Source organism: Neofelis nebulosa, chromosome 5, assembly GCF_028018385.1.
Source record: "Neofelis nebulosa isolate mNeoNeb1 chromosome 5, mNeoNeb1.pri, whole genome shotgun sequence".
Taxonomy (NCBI): domain Eukaryota; kingdom Metazoa; phylum Chordata; class Mammalia; order Carnivora; family Felidae; genus Neofelis; species Neofelis nebulosa.
In genome coordinates, this window is record NC_080786.1 from 148895932 (window position 1) to 148911713 (window position 15782).

The following is a 15782-nucleotide window of genomic DNA, read 5'->3' on the forward strand; positions in this document are numbered from 1 at the left end:
TAACCCAGCTCCATTTTCTGTCCCGACCACAGTTTGTCCCTTGCATTTCTACTGTGCATTTTCTTCTTATTATGGATTCCCTCGAACCACCCCCCCAATGCTTACTGAAAGGAGATGGGGTAAAACTAACAGGCAGACCTTTACTCTGAGGAAAGACTTTGTTGGAGCTCCGCTTAAACAGAGGCCAGTGTCCAGAGTGGGTAGCCGAGGAAGAACTCTGGCCAACTCGCGGCGGGGGGTGGGGGGGAGGTGGGGGTGGGGGTGGGGTGGAGAGCTCAGATCCTGCTGTGTGGCCTTGGGCAAGTTACTCTACCTCTCTGAGTCTTAGTTTTCTCACCTGTCAATGGAGATAGTAATAGGACCTACGTCTAATAGGCTCGCAGTCAGGCTCTACATCTAATGGGCTCGCAGTCAGGCTCTACATCTAATGGGCTCGCAGTCAGGCTCTACATCTAATGGGCTCGCAGTCAGGCTCTACGTCTAATGGGCTCGCAGTCAGGCTCTACGTCTAATGGGCTCGCAGTCAGGCTCTATGCCTAATGGGGCTCGCACTGAGTTAATCCGAGTCAAGTGTTTCGAACAGTGACTGGTAGAGCGTAACTTGACGTTAGTTGTTACCAACAGCATCTTTGCTTTGCAACACAGCCACTCTGTTCGTGATGCCACTGGGAAAAGATTTGCAATCTGTGATCGTCTTCAGGACTCAGGCGAGTTGTTTTGAGAAAACGCATTCAATTGTGTGTCTTCTTTTGCGATGGAGAGGTGGGACAGAAATTCTCAGGTAACACTTCCTGGCAGTACTGATCTGGCCAGTCTAAATCCCAGGAGACAGACGCTCCAGTGCGCCGGACTTTGTCCCCAGGGGCTTCTGACTTCGGGGAGACTGGGGCGATTTCCCTGCTTGATGGAGGTTCTTCCTTTTCCTTCTAATCCCAGGGGTTCTATGGAGGATGAGAGAGAAATGGTGGCCTTTCTCGAGAGCGATACAGGGATTTGCAGATGAGGAGATCCTGGTTTCTGGCCTGTTTATGTGGTACCGCTCGGTCTAGAATGTCCCTCACGCCCAGAGGTGGGCCGTTTGGGGGGTGGATTTGCCCCGCGAACCCCACCGCTGATTTTAAACTGCTTCTCTTTCCCAAAGGCGCCCTAACAGCTGGGAGGGGAAAGCCTGCTCCTAGAGTAGCGGGCTCTGCAGAACTTGGTGAGTTGGCCAGGCTCGTGGTAGTTCCCGCCTCCTCTCCCCACCCCTGCAGGCCTCAGCCCCTGTTTATCTGTTCACTCTTCCAAGGACCTTATAGTTGCAAGATTTCAAGGTATCAGCTACCTAATCTGAGCGGTTGATTACATCAACCTCTGCTGATGTTCTGCCTAGGGAGGAGCAAAACCCTGCCTCTAGACAATCTGTGAGGACATTTATAATGTTGTTCCTCCCCCTAAAAAAAAAAAAAAAAGTTCTCATCTGGGCACAGAGTATGGTGACCAGCTGTTCCAGCCCGCCTAGGGCTTGGAGGCGGGGGTGGGGGGGGGGTGTGTGTGATGGTGCTGAATTTCCAGTTTGAAAATCAGGGCAGTCCTGGGGACACCAGGAGGAGTTTGTGACCCAGAGATCGTCATTTTGGGTGGGTGGGGAAGGGAGCCCCGTGACAGGCAGTCTGGGGGGGAGATGCTTGAGGACAGAGGAGGCTGGCCGCGCTGCTGGCCCCGTGGGTGGGTGTTCTCGGGGAGAAGGAGTGGTTTCGCTGTCTTTAAAGGAACTGCAGGGGATGAGGAGTTTGCTAGAACTTCGGAGGACAGTGGCCGTTTGCTCCAGCATGCGAGTTTTTGTGTTTTTTTTTTTTTTTTTTAGTGTTTATTTCTGAGAGAGAGAGAGATTGGTGGGTGGGGAGACAGGAGAGAGGGGGACAGAGGATCCAAAGCGGGCTCCGTGCTGAAGCAGAGGTGAGTTTTTATGAAGTGCCTTCCACAGGCCTGGCTCTGTGCTGTGGACGCTGGCCGGGGAGTAGGCAGAACAGGAACAGTGTCACAGACACTGCAAGGGGCCAGTCAACCACCTGTTGTGCTCAGGAGGCTGACAGGGTCCGCCCGAAGGAATGCAAACCCACAGGAAGCAATCCGTAAATAATCTGGTGCTCAGCCGGGCAGAACTGACTCCCCTGGGAGCAGAATTCAGCAGAGGGCAAAAGAAATGCCCAGCAGAGAGTCAGAGAAAGGGAGTCCCTACCTGTGGGGAGGCAGGAGTTGGATGATAGCCAGGTGGACAAAAGGTATTGTGGGAGGGTGACATGGGATAATTAAGAACACGGCAGTTGGCCAGAGAGAGAACAGCATTTGAGGAGAGTGATTAGCTTGACTGGTATGTTAGACAGTGGAAAGTGCCAGCCTTGAACTCAAAACAGCCAGTTATTTCACCAGTAAAATGGGTGTATTCGGGAATGGCAGAGGGATTGCGATTTGGGACATGCAAGCTATGGCAAAACCTCGGGTGAGTCTGGAGAACAAAGGAAAGGAACACTAGGTTAGAGAGAAAAAGGAGGGACTTGCGAGGGACTGCTTTGAGCGAAATTCTATTGGAGAAAAGTGAGAGTTCTGGGCGGTGACGGTTTCTCATTGGCTGAGTTGTGGCAGTTTCTCATTGGCTGGGCTGTTGCTGGGTCGAGAGAAAATCTTCTCCTGCTGAGTTAGTAAAGCTGGCTTCTTTTGAGAGGGACAGAGAGAGAGAGGGAGAGAGAGAATCCCAAGCAGGCTCCACAGGATCAGTGCAGAGCCTGATGTGGGGCTCGAACTCATGAACCTTGAGGTCATGACCCGAGCCTAAATCAAGAGTTGATACTTACCGGACTGAGCCACCCAGGCTCCCTGGCATGAGAACTTTAAGGTTTCTTTTATTCAGGTTCGCAAAAGGAGAAGAAAGAAGGAAGGAGGGAAGGGGCAACCGATGATGGAAAGTTTCCGTTTGTCAGGCATTGTTCTCTGTAACATGTAATTAATTCTCACCCAACCTGAAGAGGTAGGTACTGTTATCCTTACGTTGTAAATGAAGACCGAGCTGCAAGAGGTTGGGTACTTTGCCTTGGTCACACTGCTGGGAGAGCACTGTAATGTGAATTTGCATTTGAACAACATTCCAGCAGCGTGATCTAAGATCTAAGGAAAATGGCATCTTGTCTGGGTGGTTCTGGAGATAGAAAAGATCAGAGGGGCTAGGATCCTTAGGCTGACAGACCAGCAGGAGACTGCTGCAGGAATTTGGGTGGGAGGCTCTGAGACCAAGGCAGGAGTGATTGCAAAGGAGGAGCCATCGCTGTGCTGGGGGACAGACTGGTGTTCAGATAAAGGGTAGGAAAGACTGGGTTTCCATCTTGAGGACCGGGAAAGACGTTTGGGACCATTGCCTGGATCCAGTTTGGGAGAATAAGAGAAATCTTTGTTCACCTGATCTTGTCTATGTCTTAGGGCAAGTGACTTAGCCTCTCTGAGCCTCAGTTTCCTCCATCTGAAAAATGGGAGTAGTAAGTAGGCATCTTACAGGAGTTTGAGAGGATTCAATCCCATAATGGCTGTAAATGGTTTAGAACCATATTTAAAATCAGAGCAGGTGTTCAATGAGTATTTGCTCTTACCAGTTTTGAAAAAACGTCTGATTTTGGAAGACATTTCCTTCAAAAACATTCTCGTTTGACAAGGAAGTGATAGGCTCATTTGTTTCTCTCCTACTTGGTTGTAATAATTTTTCTTCATTTGATCTGCAGCTCTAGCGTGTGGGACTTCAAATCCTGGTGGGGATTCTTCCACAGTGTGGAATTCACTCTCTCCCGGTGACAGTGGACGAAAGACAGCTGGCAGTGCTCTCGTTTCCTTAGTGCCAACTGCAAAAGTCAGAAAGGAGATCGGCTTTAGCTTTTACAAGCAGAGACCTTTGGTGTCGTTTCTAGAAAAGACTGTTCCCTTGGGCTTGTCGGCCCTGCCCTCGGTCAGGGCGAGCACAGCTCTTCAGATGTTCTTTCCTCTGGACCTTTCCCCAAGAGGTAACTCCCCAAGACATGAATGCCAGCCCTTTTGCATCCTGGCTGAAGATGTGTTTGCTTTTGCAATTAAGAAAACGACCTCAGTTGTTAATTTTCACTTGGAATACATAGAGGAGGCGTTACTTTTGGAGGGAAAAATATCTGTGGCTTTTTAAGGACTATACAGTTTGGCATGAAAATCACACTAATTGAGCCTTGTTAAAAAGTTCCCTAAATTCCATAATTGTCTGTTCTGATGCGCCCCAGTTTGGAGGAGTAATAATGCTGATGCTGCAAATGATAATGACAATAATAGCCGCCTTTATTGGTGCCCGGGAGACCCAAGTGTATCACGCCAAGATCCTGCAAGGCATAGGCCTCCTTATCCCCGTTTTTAAAATGGAGAGACTGAGGCTCAGGGAGAACACATGAATTGCCCAAGGTCACACGGCCAGGGAGTGGGTCACAGCGGCTCTCCCTGGCTCCAAGGTCTGCTCCACTCATTCCCCTTGACCATACTGCCTCAAAATAGAAACTTCCACTATCAGGCAAATGGAAAGAACTACACAGTTTTTTGTCTTTTGTTTGTTTGTTTGTTTTGTAATTGACAGGAGTATTCAAATCAGAAAGTCTCAGATCTATTTAAATATTACATTTTAGGTCAAACCATTAGATCAAGAGCCTTGGGGAAGACTTTACAGCGTAGCTCAGGCCCTGCCTCCCTCTCTCCTACCCCCTCACTCCCTCTCCCCCAACCTCCCTGCCTCCAGCCCCCTTCTGTTCTCTTCCCTCCCCTTAGCTGTCCCTCTTCATGGGTAATGTCATAGTAGGAAGAATTGGGAGCTTCTGGAAGGGAAAAGTTCAGAAAAGTTGGCTCAGAAAAAAGTGAGCGGGGAGGGGCTGGGAGGCACTTTCTGAAGCCGACCAGGCTGCAGGTGTATGGGAGCGACTGGACTCAGCACCCCCCTGCCCCCCGCCCCAGTCGTTTTCTAGTGTTTACTGCATGTCAGGAACTCTGTCGGGGAGTGAGGATGGGTCTCTGACTCCACACACCCCCCTTTTCAAGGATTAGAGCGATCCTAGTCCCCCCCCCCCACCCCGACTTCCAAATGGGAGCAGGAAAAGACCCAGTGGGACACCTGATTTTGTACCATTTCCCACAAGGCTTTCTCCCTGGGAGGAGACAGTTTGTCCAGCCCAGCCCTCCAAATGGCAGGCCTCGGTGCAGACAGGGTGGGCATAGGCTGGGTAGCACGGGGAGCAGTCACCCACTCCCATGGTTGGTGCTTCTGGCTCTTTCTCTTTGGCGATGCCATGTCCGGCCTTCCACTGGGGTCAGCTGCCACCAGAGGAGAGTCCCCGCCCATCCCTTCGACCACACTGTTCTTCTCAGAGGATCAGGTGGCTGCCCACGGCCTCCCACTCACACTCTGCCTTCTGACCCCTGCCTCCCCTGGTCAACTACTGTTTGTGTTCCGCCGAAGTTCCTCCGGAACGCTGGAAACAGAACAGCCCGTCATTACTCACTGCTTTTCTCCAAATCCCTGTGACGGAGCCCCATGAGCTGTTCGCCCCCAAATCCCTCCTGGTCTCCTGCAGGGACTGGCATACCTCCCGGCACACAGGATGCTCATCCTGCCCTCTTTGGTCGAAAGCCGGCCGTCAGAACAGGGACAATTAGAATATTACTGATTTAATCCCTCTTCCTCTACCTTCTCCCTGTTCGCCCCAAGTGTCTTTCATTACATTTGGGTAGAGTAGGGAAAGTGCTTACGCTACAGAAGGTGTTTAACGTTTAGGTCCACATAGAATTTTCTAGAAAGAAGGTAGAGCCAGGGGTGGCCGGCTGGCTCAGTCAGTGGAGCATGCGACTCTTGATCTCAGGGTGGTGAGTTTGAGCCCCGTGCTGGGTGTAGAGATTGCTTAAAACTCAAACGAAATCTCAAAAAAAAAAAAAAAAAGAAGCTAGAGCCAAATAGAGAATCAAGGTGGTGGGTGTGTGGCCTGCTCTGGAGGAAAGGAGAGGGCGGGTGCTGAGGAGCTGCTAACAATACCTTGAAGGGGTGTCGCCCCCGTGTCAGGTCTGGACCAGGATGCCAGGAGTCCATTTGGTCCCTTAAAGGCGGTGGCCGGGCAGGAGTCACTTTAGTGGAAGGTGGGGGTGGGGAGGGTGTCCCTTACATGCAACCCCAATGCAACACCAGAGAGGTCATTTGCTGGAAGCAAACAGCAGTGGAAGGAAATCTGAAACAAACAGACAAAAATGTCTTTATTCCCCACAGATTCTGAACGTGCACAGGGTACGTGGGAGAGGTTCTAATTTGAAGAGGCCTGAGGTGAGGAGGGATTTTGAGTGTCATCTGGACCCTTCCGCCTCAAGCCCGGAGGGGCTGGGTGCCAGGGAGGCAGGCGCAGGCCAGGACCCGCAGAATTACAGAAATTCTCAAGGCCGCAGGAACTTCTCGGCACGTGTCAGCGGCATTAATGTCTTCCTTTCGAGAATTCCCGTCACAGGTGCTCGGGAAAGTCGCGTTTGAAAGACAGATGTGCCATCCTGGGTTGTCCGGGTGCCTGGGTCTTCCCTGGAAACAAGACACTCCAATCTCTCAAGCTGCTTCACCTGATTTTTATCAGAAACGAATACGTGCAAGAATCTCCCCCTGCGGGCCGAGTAACCCTGCTGAGACATTTTTTTTTCGCCCAGAGTGTAATTAGCCCGAGAGAATGATCAGCAACGGAAAATAGAACTTTAGACCGTAACACGTCCCAATTACGGGGACCGTCAGTTATTCACTCCTACCGTACGAGGATTTATCCCATCATCGCGTCTGGTTAATGAACATGACCAAGACGACCCAGGGCTCCTCTCAGTGTTGCTCAATCCCGGGCTGTGAAGATGGCCTGTCTCTGCCTTGATTTTGGCTGGCTCGTCCCAGCACTGAAGCACATTAAAGTAATCAAGTCAGGCAGTAAGGCATCTTGGGAACTCCCACCACGTTCCCATGACCCCCTTCATTTATGACAGACCGAGACAGGGAAGTGTTTTCAGAGCTATTTAAGATGAGACGCCCCTGCCTATGTAAATCCTGTGTTGGCAGCTGGCTGATTCTCTAGAACAATTGGCAGCTTCCAGTTCACTAGCCGTGCTGGCTTGTGACAGTCCTGTTTGGAGGTCACACGGGGGTGGGGGGGGCAGAGTGCACTCGTGGCTTTCCTCACTGCCTTCCAAGCTCTGGGCCCCGTGGCCTGCAGGCCGCTGCCCCCCCGCCACCCCCCAGCCACACGTCTCTCTCAGGTTTGTGCAGTTCCAGAAAGGAACCTGTTACCAGCTTTCTGTGTGTGCAGAGCTAGGTGATAGGTGACAAAGGTAGGTTTTACTTTTTTTTTTTTTTTTGGATGTTTTAATTTTATTTGAGAGAGAGAGAGAGAGAATATGAGTGGAGGAGGGGCAGAGAGAGAGGGAGACACAGAATCCAAAACAGGCTCCAGGCTCTGAGCCATCAGCACAGAGCCCGACTCGGGGCTCGAACTCATGGACCGCGAGATCATGACCTGAGCCGAAGTCGGACGCTCAGCCGACTGAGCCACCCAGGCGCCCCAGGTTTTACTTTTAAAGAATGTATTATCGCTTCTGATCCCTTTACTCTTCCTGAAGAAGGAGGTGGCCGGAAGGACAATTTCCGGGGGGGGGGGGGGGAAACGCCGACCTGAGCTGGGGACAATGGAGAGACGGAGCTAGGCAGAGACCCGGGCGATGGAATTCTGCCGCGGCAGAAGGCAGCCTGGTGCAGAGGGGCCTGTTCCCAGACTTGGAGTTCTTTGTCAAGGTGAGCTGCGTCCACGCACCAGTGATGGCAGAGATGCACGGGCTCAGCAGGGATTTTGCCGCATTCAGGATGAGTTATAACAGGATCTCCGAGGTTAGAGAGACAAGGGAGAGAGAGAAAGGAGACGGTTACCCCACTCCACAGAACTTATCTTAGACTTTACTGTGCTTACTGTAACCACTATAAAAATAAGAGGTTTAGAAGCTGCCAGCGAGTCAGGACTGGCCAAAATATGTGGCTCTGTGTCCTTGTGATTTCATGTCCCCGCCCCTCCGTTGGCTTGATTCTGCCCAAACCTGCAGTGGTGAAGAAAGAAAGCGCCATGATTTAAGAGGTCCTTGCAGCGAGCCGCTGGGGGTTTATGTAACTCAGCTCTGCTCGCTCGTGTTGCTCCAGAACAGAGTGAGGAGGGGCTGGGTTGGCCTTCAAAATGGCCTTGGTGGGGGTGGGGTGGCGGGGACCCCGAGGTAGGGAAGGCGGTCCAGCAAGGTGCTGTTTCAGGGCCCACCTGCTGGGGACTTGCAATGACCACTCGATGGGGGTGTCCTGACCGGCCACCTCACCACCCCTCCAGCTCCCGAAGCTTCAGGCTCCAGGTAGGGGAGTCCCCAGCCTCTTTTCCCTCATAGGTGGACAGGCCAGCACATGCCCGGAGGAGGTGGGAGAGTGCAGGGGGTGGACAGGTGTGAAGAGAGTGCTTGGAGCTTAGGGGACTCTGAATTCAGTGCCCTGAGTCTGTTGGTGCCGTTTTACGGGCACGATGTCCGCCTTCATGGATCCCTGGCCACCAGCATGACATCATCTTGGGCGAGCTTGTTAGAAATTCATATTTTCCCAGGCCCCAGGCAAGACTTACTGACTCCAACCCTCTGCAATTTTTTTTAATTAATATTTTTACTTAAAAAAAATAACTATTGAAGTAATGCATGCAGTCAAGTAGCCCAATGTTAAGGCTCCGCCACGTGAAATCAAAGAGAAGGAAATCTTGCCATTTGCAACAACGCGGATGGAACTGGAAGGTATTCTGCCCAGTGAAATTAGCCAGAGAGAGACAGATATCATGTAACTTCACTCATGTGTGGAATTTAAGATACAAAACAGACGAACAGAATGGAAGGGAAGCAAAAATAACATAAAAACAGGGAGGGGGACAAAGCATAAGAGACTCTTAAATACAGAGAACCAACTGAGGGTTGCTGGAGGGGTTGTGGGTGGAGGGATGGGCCAGATGGGTAAGGAGCATTAAGCAGGGCCCTTGTTGGGATGAGCACTGGGTTTTACGTGTAAGGGATGAATCACTGGATTCTGCTCCTGAAATCGTTATCGCACCATTTGCTAACTAACTTGGAGGTAAATTAAAAAAAAAAAGAAAACAAGACTCTGCCACTTCAATACACCCGTGTAGCCACCACCGCCTTCGAGATGCAGGACATTTCCGGCACCGCGAAGTCGCCCTCCTGTCCCTCCCAGATGAGAGTCCCCTCCAGGGACAGCCGCTCTTCTCACTCCCGTCATCTAGAGAAGCTTGCCTGTGTCTGAGCTCCTTTGAGTCGGCATTCTTCCTCTCAACACTATGTATATGGGATTCATTCACATTGTTGCTTATACTAATGGCTGAATTTCCCCCGTTGTGATGTAGCGTCCTATTGTACGAATATACTACAGCTTATCTACAACGAATGGATAAGTTGTAGTATACAGATATTTTTTAGTATTTCTGTCTTTTATTTTTTTCTGTGCTTTTTAAAAAGCATTTCTGTCTTTTATTTACTTATGAATGTTTATTTATTTTTGAGAGAGAGAGAGAGAGAGAGACAGAGTGTGAGCGGGGGAGGGGCAGAGAGAGAGGGAGACGCAGAATCCGAAACAGGCTCCGGGCTCCAAGCTGTCAGCACAGAGCCTGACTCACAGGGCCCGAACTCACGGACTTCGGGATCGTGACCTGAGCCGCAGGCAGACGCTTAACCGACTGAGGCACCCAGGCGCCCTTACTCGTTCTACTCTTGATGGCATCCGGCCTGTTTTCAGGTTTTGGCTGTTCTACCAAAGCTGCTAAGAACATTCCTGTGAGTCTCTCGTGCCCATCAGTACTCGGCTCCGTTGGGAGTAGAATCGCTGGGTCGTCGCGTTTACGCTTACTTAACGTTGGGAGATTAGTGCCAAACACTTCTCCAAGGTAGTTGTGCTGTTTGCACTCTGGGCAGCAGTGAATGGCGGGTCAGTTGCTCTGCACCCTTGTCCACACTTGGTGGCGTCAGACCTTTCCATTTTGGCCGTTCCCATTTTGGCCATTTGTGTGGCCCCGTCCCTCCGTGGCTTTGCTTTGCGTCGCTCTGTTGCCTAAACATGTTAGGAACATTTTCATGTGCTTATTGGCCCGTTTGGGTTTCGTCTTTGGTAACGGGGCCGATCTTTGATTGAAAATTGGGGGGTCTCTTCCCCTCTTGATTTCTCGGGACATGTGGTTATTAGCAACCCCTCCGGGTGACTTAAGCACCCCACCTCTCCGAAGGTCCGGTCTTCTCGCGTCTCCCTTTCCCTTTCTTCAGTCCTCGGGCCAGCAGCTCACTTCCTGCCTCGAATCCTCCTGGGACGCAGGTTGCAGGCACAGTGCGGTCTCCTCCACCTTCTCTTAATGCGCGTGGCAGGGATGGGCCTCTCGGATTGACCGTGGCTGTGTTGCCGAGGTCTGGCTGGGTGCAGTGCTTGCGGTCTGGAGATGTGAGGAGTACGGCAAAGCCACCTCCTTGCCTTTTCCAGCAGGATTTTGTTAGTGCCACGAGCTGGTCAGGGACGTGCGGCCTGGTGGGGAAAGATGGCAGGAGACAGAAGGGTTTTGGACCTTCCTTTGTTGGCCTTGCTTCTAGCCCTCCGTTTCCCAGGGCTTGGGTAGCCGGGCGTCTCCTCTGTCTTCTCCAACCCCCGTGCCTTCCTTCTCGGCCACGAGCCCACGAGGAGGAGGAGGACGTGCATTCCGGACGTGTCTGCCTGTGTGTGGGAGAGGCGTGTGTGGGTGTGACCTGCTCTGGGTCACCGGGGAGCGGCCGCCCCACCCTCAACACCTTCTCAGTACGAATGCTTCCCATGTTTCTGCCACCCCATGAGCCAGAGGAGGGGACATCAAGGTGTGACAGTGTCCAGGAGGGATGGTGTCTCGGGGTGGGGTGGGGTGGGGGAGAGTCTGCTGGCGTGTTTCCAAGCTGGAACATCCTGGAAAGAGCACGTCTTTCCTTTGCACCTTTGGTGACAAGGAGAGTTCCCGCCTGCCTGTCCTTCCCTGTGGGAACCATGCTGTTCAGAGGCCCAGTGTGGCAGGAAGGGGTGAGCGGCGGGAAGGAAGAAGGAAATGCTCCGTGAAGCCTGTTCGACTTCACCCCGAGGGGGTGGCCGACTGGCTCAGAGGCTGAGTGAAATGGCCCCGAAAGGGTAGTGGCAGTGTCGTGACCACCAACGCAAGTTTGTAACGGGTTTGCGCCATGCCTTGCGGAATGTGGCACTTAGAATTGTGAGCCTCGCTCTGATAACGATTTCTTTTCCCGCCTAGGCTGGCTACGATGGCGAGAGTATTGGGAATTGCCCCTTTTCCCAGCGCCTTTTCATGATTCTCTGGCTAAAGGGCGTTATATTCAACGTGACCACAGTGGACCTGAAGAGGTAAGAGGAGGTTTCCACGTTGTTGAGACTGGCCCTGCCACGTCCCCCCCCCCCCCCGCCCCCGCGCATGTCTTCCCACCCACTCACACCCCACGCCCCCATAACCCCCACACACGCCCCGCACTCACACACTCCTAGAGCCCACAGGCGACATCGCGGGGCGTCCATCCACGTCGGGGCCCCGAACTGAAGCCCGGGTGTGGGCTCGTCAGTAATTACAGGACCCGCTCAGACATAACCAGGGAGGAGTTGGGGGCACCGTTAAGGAACCTGCTCCCCAAGCTCCTGGTCAGCTGAGCACCTCTCCAAAGCCCGTGTGAGCAGCTCTCCTGTGACCCACGGGGGAGAGTTGGCTTTCTTACCTCTGCGCCCAGACAAGAGCCACGCTTTCACTGTCGGTAGGACGTCTTGGGAACCCATGGTCTCCCTTGAACTTCTCAAGGGCTGCTCCTCGTAAACCGGGGAGGACGCGGCTAGGCTTTGGGGGAACGAATTCAAACCTTGGCGACCGTTCACAAAAGCTGCCGCTCCCCTTCCCCCCCTCCCCCCCCCCCCCCCCACCAGGAAACCCGCAGACCTCCAGAACCTAGCCCCCGGAACAAACCCTCCCTTTATGACTTTTGATGGTGAAGTCAAGACGGATGTGAATAAGATCGAGGAGTTCTTAGAGGAGAAATTAGCTCCCCCGAGGTAGGCCTCATAAAACCAGCATTCACCATCTGATCGTCCCTTTGGCCCTTCGCAGACAAGCCTGAAACTTGGGGCTTCGTGTATTTGGTTTTCTGCGGCCGTGGTACGTCCGTCCTTAGCCGTGCCGCGGTGTGCCGCAGAACACGCAGCAAGAGCGGAAGCCTCGGGCGACGGTGGCCCGGGTCTCTCTGCTTCGTTTGCCCCTGCGGTGGGGCAATTAGGGTTTGGCAGCAGGAAGCGGGGAGGAGGCGGGCCGATGTCGCACGGGTTGGCCACTTCTTAGGTCTGCGGCTGGGAGGGGAAGGAGTGCACGTTAGCGTGTGCTGTCGCGGGGCGCCGGATCTAGAAGGGGATCTTCTAGCGCAGTTGGAGGTGCCGGGTGGGTGGCCGTGTCCCGGGAGAACAGCAAAGGCCTTCTCCCCAGACTGCGCTGCTGCCACACCTTGCACACGAAGAGATAAGAAAACCATCCGAGGGGGAAGGTTTTTCACTTTTATATCCACTCAGAGAAAGACGTGTTTGCCGCCCCCCTGTTATCTGTGCTATTCCAATTCTGAATTTTTCAAGGTACCCTAAGCTGGGGACCCAACACCCTGAATCTAACTCTGCAGGAAATGACGTGTTTGCCAAATTCTCGGCATTTATAAAAAACCCCAAGAAGGATGCCAACGAGAGTGAGTACCTGCCGTCTACCTGTTCAATGCTCTCCACCTGGGGTGCCCCCCGGCCTCTGGTGTGGCTTCTTCTAAGGTCCTGGGAATTCTGACTGATTTCCCTGGGGGTAGGGACCTGTGTCTAGAAATCAGGAAAAAGCACCTTCGATGTAGAATCTGCAGGTGCGTTTCAAGAGGTCAAATGCTTCCCCTGGAGGTTGGGAGCCCAGAAGACAATCAGTTTAGGGGCAAAGAATCACCGCCAGGAATTCCCCTGCCGGACCCCGGGGATCCGTTTCAATGAAGCTTCTGCCACTGCTTACCTCATTATGGGCCTCCCATAAAAAGTTTTGGATAAACGGATGAGTTCTAGAAGGAGCAGTGTTGTGTAGACAGCAGAAGCATCTTCCACGGAGGAGTGAGTCCTTTATTCAGATCTTAGAAGTCCACATCCTTCCCTCCCAATTCCCCAGTGCGGCCCAGCCACGTGTCGGGAGGGAGAGGAGATCAACTCCTCGTTTCATGTCGAGAGAAAGGTAACCCTAACTCATACGGCTGGCTTATCTTGGTCATTTCTGGCCTTTCTGTTTTAGTTTATGAAAAGAACCTGTTAAAGGCTTTGAAGAAGCTGGATGATTACTTGAATAGCCCTTTGCCTGATGAAATAGATGCCTACAGCACTGAGGATGTTGTTGTTTCTGGAAGGAAGTTCCTGGATGGGGATGAGCTCACGTTAGCCGACTGTAACCTCTTACCCAAGCTCCACATTATAAAGGTTTGACGTTCCTCCTACCGTAGCTGCTGAACACGCGAATGGGGCCTTATTTTATTTCGGCCAGACATTGAAACAATCTAAAAGGCAGACTCCTGAATTAAAGAGTCCGTTGGTTTCTGTTTGAGGCGGTCAGATCCCAGACGTCAGATGCATGGATATTCTCAGATATGCTTTAGGTAGTCTCAAGAAACTTCTGGGAAGTTGGGCCCCACCCCTCCATCCTCACTGCTTCTCATTTCAAGTCTTCCCCCCACATCCTAAAGAAAAGTTATACGAGGGCAACTTGAGGGCAACATTGATTATACCTGGCGTTTAATGCTCGAGGTTTGGAGACAATGCATGGAATCTGGGAGCACTGCAGTGTGAATTCAGTTGTTGGTGATAGAAACAGTTCTGTCGGGGATGGCAGAGACGTGTCTTCTCAGCTCTTATTATCACCCCCCTACAGCTAGGGAGCAGCTCCTTGGCCGGGCCTCTGCCAGATTTGGCATCCAGTCTTGCCAGATAGTTGAACAGGAAATCAGCGTTGTGGGTCATATATGTTAGGGTTTAAAGTCTCCCTAGACCAGTGGTTCTCCACCATTAGTAGGCATAAGGATTATTTGGGGAGCTTTCTAGAATTGCAAATCCCCCAGTCCAGCCTCTGGTCTACTAAATCAGAACTTCTAGGGGTGACCCGGAGATTCCAAAGTAGATGGCCCTACACCCGGCCTCTGGAGTTATGGTGGTCTCTAAGTAGTGCCCCCAGCCTTCACGTCTCATCAGTTGTTATTATCATTATCGCCACTGCAATGTTCTTGACCCTCAGTAGCCTCAGAGGCCCCAGGAAGAAACCCAAGCCTTGTTCTGGGGCATCTTGATGATTAAAATCCCCTCAAGTTCAAACCTGGGTCCTCGGTATAAAGATGGGGGAGATGGGCAAGAGGGGGATACGAGTCAAGGACCCTGTAATTTAATAACTCATGTAATTGCCAGTTAGAAACCCACAAATGAGGATCACATAATCTGTGGTGCTGATGCTCCCGTAGGCTACCAGCTGCCCCTGGTTGTCTTGCCTTTCCTTCCTGTATTTCTTTTTCCTTCCTGATTCCTTTCCCAACTCTTGTCCCATTTCTCTTCCTTCTTCTCTCTTCCTTGTGGGGCTTGAGGGATACCAACTTGAAATCCCAGCCTTGAAGACGTGGCTGAGCCCTCAAGTGAATGTTTTCTTCAATAGCTTTGCCAGGTCCCCAGCATCTAAAATGTAACGAAAGCATCTCAACTCGTCAAAACCTCCTCTGTTTGGGAGCCAGTTTCCAACCAGATATTTACATAGTCGTGTTTTGGTTTAGTCCCTTTAGCGAACGTGTTGTAGTCATTGCCATGACCAGTGTGGTCTCACAGCAGTACGTGGAGGTTGGGGGAAGCAGGAGAGATGCTCCGACCGTCCAGCTCTGATTCCCACTTGTTCATCTCCTATGAGGAAAGAGGATTTTAGATTTTGGTAGAACGAAAAGGGGGTAAACTTGAGAGTCAAATAAAACAGTCCATGGCTCCAATATTTGACCCGAGAGCCAAATCTTCCAAAGCCATTGGACATCCAAAATACCAAAATAGCTTAATAATCTTTCAGGATGGAATACCTTCTGAAAGGAAATGAGACTCCGTCTAAAAGAATGTATGATAAAAGATGAGAGAGTAAAGGAATTTTTCATCTATTCTCCTTCTTAAAACCCAACACAAGCAATAGGAAAAAACAGAGCAAAGCTTCGTCTTTCATAAAACTGGAATAGGACAGGATACCAGTTCAGAGACTAAGAAACGTTGTCCGGTGTGAGGTGTCACAGGGCTGAGGCAGGTTTCTATCTTTCGTGAAGTTCAGATTTCTCTAAAAGTAAATAGTACAGTCTTGAAATGCCCAACCCAGACTTCTTTGAGGACCGGGGCCATGAGAAGAGAAGCAGGAAACAGCCCCACGCAGATCATTTTCCATCTGAGGTCTCCGGGGAGGCAGAGTTGAAGGAGGAACCGTACAGAGGCACCATATTTGCGTCCTGCCGTCCGTCCCCTAATCTGAAGGAACAGGGAGAGGAGATGGAGAGAAGGAATGTGCTTTTGGCTGCTGAGCAGAGGAAAGAAACAGTCCTGGAACCCGTCAAGAGAGGGACTGTAAATTTCCTGAGCTTTCTTTTTAGCCGTG

The 15782-nt window shown here is 51.7% G+C and overlaps 1 protein-coding gene across 1 annotated transcript in view; it reads left to right on the top strand.

The window, feature by feature from the left end:
- Positions 1-15782, top strand: part of CLIC6 (chloride intracellular channel 6) — a 44266-nt gene that overhangs the window by 23376 nt on the left and 5108 nt on the right. The window contains exons 2-5 of the mRNA XM_058731927.1: positions 11376-11485; positions 12050-12175; positions 12743-12849; positions 13422-13603. Of these exons, the coding sequence (XP_058587910.1) occupies positions 11376-11485; positions 12050-12175; positions 12743-12849; positions 13422-13603 (525 nt within the window). The remainder of the gene's footprint in view (positions 1-11375; positions 11486-12049; positions 12176-12742; positions 12850-13421; positions 13604-15782) is intronic.